The sequence below is a fragment of the Mesitornis unicolor genome, unplaced genomic scaffold, assembly GCF_000695765.1.
Source record: "Mesitornis unicolor isolate BGI_N332 unplaced genomic scaffold, ASM69576v1 scaffold16289, whole genome shotgun sequence".
Classification (NCBI taxonomy): domain Eukaryota; kingdom Metazoa; phylum Chordata; class Aves; order Mesitornithiformes; family Mesitornithidae; genus Mesitornis; species Mesitornis unicolor.
The window spans coordinates 2517-9690 of record NW_010209436.1 but is presented as its reverse complement, the minus strand read 5'-3'; the positions used below and the strand labels follow the sequence as shown (position 1 = coordinate 9690).

Here is a 7174-nt window from a genome sequence, read left to right as displayed (position 1 = left end):
AGATGATACGTACTAGGATAGAGAAGCTAGGTTTCAGTCAGGTGATAATATAAGTCATTGCACTTGTTTTAGTGTGTTACCTCTTCCAGACATGAGGGATGGGAGGCGCTGTAAGGTAACGTGGCCTCCAAGTGTTGTTCCAGGAGATCTGCTGTAGGTCCAGTACCATGTGAATGTGCTGGGAGTCTGAAGTAGACTAAGCAGCTGAACCCAACCCAGAAAAGTAAATTTACATTAATGGATTATTTAATGCCATTATCTCAGGACGGGGATGGACGGGAGGAAGAAGCAAATGACAAAGTGAATAGGCCTTATAATTAACCTCTAAATTCTATGCTTTTTGAACAGGGATCGAGCTCCTTTTGTGCTGACATCAGATATGGCCTATGTTATTAATGGTGGTGAAAAACCCACTATTCGCTTTCAGTTGTTTGTGGATCTCTGTTGTCAAGCTTACAATTTGATAAGAAAACATGCAAGCCTCTTCCTTAACCTACTTTCATTGGTAATAATTTTATTAATTTCAATTGAAAATTGATGATTTGTCATGTTGGGTTGTATTAAATGCTATGCTTTTATGCTGCAGAAACTTACTGCGTGCTTTTAAAAGCCAGAATTCTTTTAAGCTTCACTACCTACTCGCTTCCTGAAAATTTGAAACTAAGATACCATAAATTACACTTCAGTGTTTTTTACTGCTTTTACTTCAGCAGAAATGGTGGATAACTGCTGATTATAAGTCATTGATGGCTGTCACTGTTAGCATTTTTCAATGTTGTGCAGCTTCAAATGAATTTGAGGGTCTGAGTTTTAAGCACTTCAATACAAAGTCATACTGGCTTATTGCATTAAAAATGTAAATTTTTAAATTGCAGATGCTTTCTTCAGGGTTACCAGAACTAAGTGGGGTTCAGGACTTGAGGTATGTCCAGGATGCTCTCCAGCCCCAAACGACAGATGCAGAAGCTACCATTTTCTTTACAAGGTACTGGATAAGTGAAGACCAAAATATCTCCCGGCATCATCCTCTTAATGGGAGCTTTCTGCTAGGAAAAAAAATGTACTAAGGATGTTCACAAACATGTCTGTAGTAGCTGGACAGTTATGCTGTATCATCAGAAAATACCAGTTAACCAGTGAACTACATAAATAACATCAGTTTCATACACGATTAATGCCTGTTCTAAAATACTTTGCTGCCTTTAAGAGTAACCTTGTGCAAAAAAATGGTTTGAAATACTGAAAGTAGATAATTCTGTCCAGCTGTTTGAGACTTGCATTTTGAATACATCCTGAATTGCTTAATAGCAGTGTACATGATGGGTGCCTTGTAATGCGTGTAAAGTTCTCTCTTTCAAGAAGTGCTTTTTGCACACTGGGGAGGGAGGGATGATGCTTCGTTGTTGCAAGTGGGGTTGTAACTGAGTTGTTGCTATATGTTATAAAATATGTTTTTGTGCTTCATTTTAAATACATGGAGGAAACTGCCATAGTATGCATGCAGTTTTTTTACCAGCTCTGGAAAAGCTTTCAATTGTTGGATAACTGGTTCCAAAGTTTAGATACTGAATCTTCTATTAAATGCTGATACGGTGCTATTTATATAGCCTGTTGATCACGCTTTGTTTAAAAACTGTTTCTCTGCCAGTAAGAAATCTGTTTTTTGTTTTTTTTGTTGTTGTTGTTGTTGTTTTTTTGTTAGACTTAATTGATGGAAACACTTTTGTGGTTTTTGATGTTTTTTTCCTTTTCTAGGTTGATTGAATCCAGTCTGGGAAGTGTTGCCACAAAATTTAATTTCTTCATTCACAATTTGGCTCAGCTGCGTTTCTCGGGTCTCCCTTCTAATGATGAACCCATCCTCTCATTTTCTGCTAAGACATATTCTCTCAAACAAGATGGCCGAATCAAACAAGTGTCTGTGTTTACATATCAGAAGAGATATAACCCAGATAAACACTATGTAAGTATGTGGAATCTGTTTCCACTTAATCAAGGTACTGTACATTTTCTTCCAACAAGATATATTCTCCTTCTTGCCTTGAGCTCAATACTTAGTCACAGAGAATTAATCCTAGGGAAACTTGCCTTGCTTAGCCTTAAGTAGCTAGCTTTGAGGTAGACAACTAGGTTCCCTTTATTGAGAAGATATTTAGTAAATACACCTATAAATACTTACTGTTCAGTTGGGCACTGATGTCAGATTTAGGATGAGCAGAAGTGTTCTGAAATCTGACTGCATTTACTATAATGAGAGCCTAGAAACCCACACCAATGTTGACAGCCAAAACAAGCTCCGCTGCAGATGACTTGAAAGTAAAATCAAACCCTGTAATTGAAATCTAGATGGGAATGGGTCTGCTTGTTTGCTTCCTGGAGAAGTCCAGAGCTGTATTGGCTCTAGCTGGGATGGAGTTATCTTGCTTCATAGCAGCCCTCACAGTTCTGGTTTGGATGTTTAACTGAAACTATTGATAACACAACTTTGGTTTGGCTGTTGCTGAACAGTGCTTGTGCACTCTCACACTTTTTCTTCCACTTTGCCCTTTCCCCTCCTGCAGTGAGTAGGCTCTGGGTGGGCAAAGAGTTGAGAAGGGACATGGCAGGGACAGCTGACCCAAACTGGCCAAAGAGATACTTCATAGCATGTAATGTCATGCTCAACAATGAGCGCTGGGGGTGGAGGAAGAGAGCAGGGTGTGGGAGGATGTTGTCTTCTAAGATGGCTGCTTTTTGGGGACTGGTTGGGCACAGATCTTCATGTGGGAGGTGGTAAGAGATTGTCTTTGCTTCACCTCCCCTCCCAGGGGGACTGTCTTAGGTCTTCTTGCTTTTGCTCTTACTCTCTTCTCTGTCCCATTGGTGAGGGGGTGGGAGTTAGCAAGTACCTGTGTGGGTGCTTAGCTGCTGGTCAGTGTAAACCAACCACAGGAGTGCTAGAGTGCAGATTGGTGTTTTTAGCAACCAATAGTAGTCTTCAAAATGAAGACACTTCTTGAAGAGGATCTAGAAGAAAGCAGAAAGGACAAAAGTAGTGTTGGTGGAGATGATTTTTAAAATGTGAGGATTTTAAAGGCAGCTTATGTAGCTGCCTTCTGTAAAATGGCTCCTTCCTGAATAGGAGTCATTAAGTCAAACACTTTCTGGTTTTTATTCTGACCTTCCATTGAAGTTGCATTTGCTCCTCCTAAATGAAAGCAGCATTTCCTGTATTAATGCACCTGTGTTCCTAGACAGTCTTGCCAGAGGCAGCAAGCATTACAGTATGCCCTCAGGATTTTGAGAGGCCTGGGTTACATTTTGACTTGTATTGATTTTTGTATTCTTATGCAGATGTGCAACCCTCTTCAGTTTTCTGATTTATTATTTTTTACTTCTCTAGTGCTGGCTGTTTGGCATAAAATAGTCAGCTCAAGTTATATTTTCCTCAAGTCGTATAAAAAGTGAGCCATATTGATGCATGCAGATGTACAACTCTTTTCACGCTGTATTTACAGCAAATGTCTTAATCTGGTAAGACACTGGGTAGGAAAGGTAGAACAAAGCCTGAACAATGCTAGAAGTGAAGAAGAGTTTTGTATTGCATCCCTATACTCTAACTATATTTGAGCACTCCTAGTCTAAGCCAAAACAGCCTCTTCCAGGAAACTCTTAAGATTTAGTCTCCTTCTGTCTAGATTTTTAACCATCTTCACAGTTGTACATAGTTTAAATATACATTTAACTCATCTGTCCATAAAATGAGTCCACTGAACTGAATTTTCTGTGTAGTTTCTCAACCTTCGTTTCCCTTTTATAATTGAATAGCTGCATCCTGGGACTGTATTTTTAAAAATACCTCTTGTATAATGCAGTACGCTTGCATCTGCCCACCAAGTTGTCTACTTAAAAGTGTAATCCTTTGGAATTGTGAGATAATAAGATTAAAAAAAAATAGGCATTAATTTCCTCTATAGTCCACACCTGAAAAATTTTGTGGTGGTTATGGCCCCACAGATACCTGTCTGGATATAATCCTGCACTGATGTGTTAGAATTTCTTACCACAGCTGTATGGTATGAACTTGCAACAAGGCTTAGAAGGGAGAACGTGAACCCCTTAGCCTTAACTACCTTTATCCCCTGTCAGATGTGGATCTGTGGTATGAGGAGATCATGAGATGTTACTTTGTATTACAGTAGGGCTATTTCTAATTCTAACTGTACTATAACAAGCAAACACTGTTACTGGGATATGTGTGCAGGAGAATTATTATAGTAGAAAGAGTTAATTGTTAAGAAAATTACGTTATTAACTTAGTTCTATAATATTGTCACTATTTTTATCTCTTTTTCTCTATTTTTTTCTTTTTCTTCTCTCCCGTGTGTGTGTTTTGGGCAGATCTACGTAGTGAGAGTTTTGAGAGAAGGGCAAGTTGAGCCGACGTTTGTCTTCCGGACATTTGATGAGTTCCAGGAGCTCCACAACAAACTTGGCATTCTCTTTCCTCTTTGGAAGTTACCAGGGTATGTTCCTAACCCACTCATCACTGTTATAACACAGGCAACAGTACTGTCTCAACAGGATGAAGGAAGAAATAGCTTGAAATGAAGGCAAAACTGCTGCGGGGCAAACTAGACCTCAAAGTTGGCAATTAAGAGAGAAAAGTGTTGTCTCTAAGTTTTAAGGAGGAGAGCCAGATGAGCAGCTCAGTGTCTTTAGTCTGAGTTGTATCACTTGTTACAATTACCTGTGAATGTTTCCTTACCTTTCTGCAATGTCATCATCTATTAGTGTGCCATGTTTCCACTCATGATTGACATAAAACAATGGATGTCAGCGCTTCAGGGTGGAAAGGACAACAAAATCTAAAGGTACTTCAGAGAAATTAATGGAAAACTCTTATCTTTTTCTTCCCGTGTAGCTTTCCTAATAAGATGGTTCTGGGAAGAACACATATAAAAGATGTAGCAGCTAAAAGAAAAGTGGAGCTCAACAGCTACATACAGACTCTCATGAACAGCTCTTCAGAGGTGGCAGAAGTGAGTTTAAATAACTTAAGCAAATCCAATGCAACTGTTCAGATTTTGGTCTTTGTTAAAACTTAAACTAATATGTAACATTTCTTTCAAATTTAGTGTGATCTTGTTTATACTTTTTTCCATCCATTACTTCGTGATGAAAAAGTAGAAGGAATAGATGGAATAGCCAGACCTACAGGTAGGTAATGTCTTTTGAGGTGTTTATAAATTGGGTGACTGAAGTAAGACACCTTTACAATGCTATTTTTTTTAATTAACTGTAGTTTTCTCTCATTGCAAACTTTGTATCATTGTCTTTCCGAATGTGCATGCATACAGTTTCAAGGAAATAACGTACCAGAAATTGCAATGATACATATATGGGCTTGCTTCTGGCTTGATGAGATTACTCAGATTTTTACTCTAAATCTCCAAGTTGGTTCTTACAAGAGAATGGAAAAATCTTTTAAAGCCTATGGTCTTATTAGGGAACTAGAAATAAAATCAGAAACTGAACTTGGTGTAAGGCTTGTATTCTTTTTCACCATATCTAATTAGTGTGGTATACATGAAAATGTACAGCTGTGACAGAGGAAACAATTGTATTGTAATTCTAATCTGAAATATCTTTTTCAGATGCAAGTCCATCTAGTCCTACCTCAGGCAAAGTGGGTGGAGAAGTGAAGCTGTCCATATCATATAGAAATAGGACTCTATTTATCATGGTGATGCACATTAAAGACCTGGTAAGTAAGGATACTGAGCTCACTGCCAAAACCTGTTTTCATTTTGTCAATCACCGACATGACTTAAGTTGATGCAGGAATGGTGGAACTCTATTCCTGCAAATCTTCCTACTGCCACCTTAACTGCTGCTTTTGGCTAGCTTGATGGCAAACTCTAGATACTTAAATACTCAAATAGCTGTGCACTAACTAGTTTTCTAACTTGCCTTGGTTTTGGATTGTAGGTTACAGAAGATGGTGCAGATCCAAATCCCTATGTAAAAACATACTTACTTCCAGATACGCACAAAACATCCAAACGCAAAACCAAAATCTCTCGGAAGACAAGAAATCCAACTTTCAACGAAATGGCAAGTTAAAATTTATCTAGTAACTTCCTGTGGTTTGCTATTGTCTGTTCTAAGCAATAACTAAACTGTTGTCTAAGAAAATCTGCACAGATTCAGAAATGGAACTTGTTTCAAAAACTTTGTGCTCTGTTTAAAACAAACAAACAAAAACCAACACAAAAACCCCACAACCAAACCACAAAACAGAATCAAAGCAACTAAGTAGGTAAATGTACCTTTAGAAGTAAGCAGAAATTTCTCAGCCTGACTGAGGAGTGATGGGGAGAAGGATAGGGGTCTTAAAACTGAAGATTCCCCTGCCCCAGATTCACTGATTCATAGCATGGAGAAGAATGAATTCGGAAGTCTTGGTGTGTAAACAGTACTTCTGTCTGAAAACACTGATCCTTTTGAACACAAAGTATTGGGAGCACAGAAAAAATTACAGATGTACTTCAGCCCATCCTCTGAGAAACAGACATCCTGAATGGTCATAATGTGCAGTTCAGATATCTGTCAGTGACTAGGCAGTCAGAAGAAAGGGCAATTGGTGTCACTTCATTTGGATAACCAAAAAATTCCCAACTTCTTACCTTCTAGCTTGTGTACAGTGGATATAGCATGGAGACTCTGAAACACAGAGAACTTCAGTTAAGTGTGCTCAGTGCAGAATCGCTACGTGAGAACTTTTTCTTAGGTGGAATTACTCTCTTACTAAAGGACTTCAACTTGAGCAAGGAGACTGTTAACTGGTATCAACTAACTGCTGTACCCTATCTGTGAACGCATTTCTACACCTGAGAAAGACTAGAGCAATTGTACTCATTTGTGCTTTGTGCATCTTCCTACTTGAAGGTAACTTGTACATCTTAAAATAAGAGACTGCACTTCAACAGATGTGTTCATGTAGCTTAAATTGGAGGATTTCTGGAAAATCTGGTTTATGATTATGCACTGTTATCAAGACGTCTTTGTAATTGTTTAAGAGTTGTGGGTTAAGTAATGGGTTTTTAAATCATCCCTGAAAGTGGGGTGAACAGTTTGACCATGCTGATTGGCAAAACCATAACTTCATCATTAAGCGTGTGGATATAGTGCA

At 38.5% G+C, this 7174-nt stretch overlaps 1 protein-coding gene across 1 annotated transcript in view; it reads left to right on the top strand.

Moving 5' to 3' along the window:
• PIK3C2A (phosphatidylinositol-4-phosphate 3-kinase, catalytic subunit type 2 alpha) overlaps positions 1 to 6858 on the top strand; it is a 36473-nt gene extending 29615 nt beyond the window's left edge. Inside the window, exons 24-32 of the mRNA XM_010192881.1 lie at positions 349 to 505; positions 876 to 985; positions 1756 to 1963; positions 4381 to 4505; positions 4904 to 5021; positions 5118 to 5199; positions 5637 to 5746; positions 5971 to 6096; positions 6676 to 6858. Coding sequence (XP_010191183.1) covers positions 349 to 505; positions 876 to 985; positions 1756 to 1963; positions 4381 to 4505; positions 4904 to 5021; positions 5118 to 5199; positions 5637 to 5746; positions 5971 to 6096; positions 6676 to 6858 — 1219 coding nt within the window. The remainder of the gene's footprint in view (positions 1 to 348; positions 506 to 875; positions 986 to 1755; positions 1964 to 4380; positions 4506 to 4903; positions 5022 to 5117; positions 5200 to 5636; positions 5747 to 5970; positions 6097 to 6675) is intronic.
• Positions 6859 to 7174: the final 316 nt, after the last annotated feature.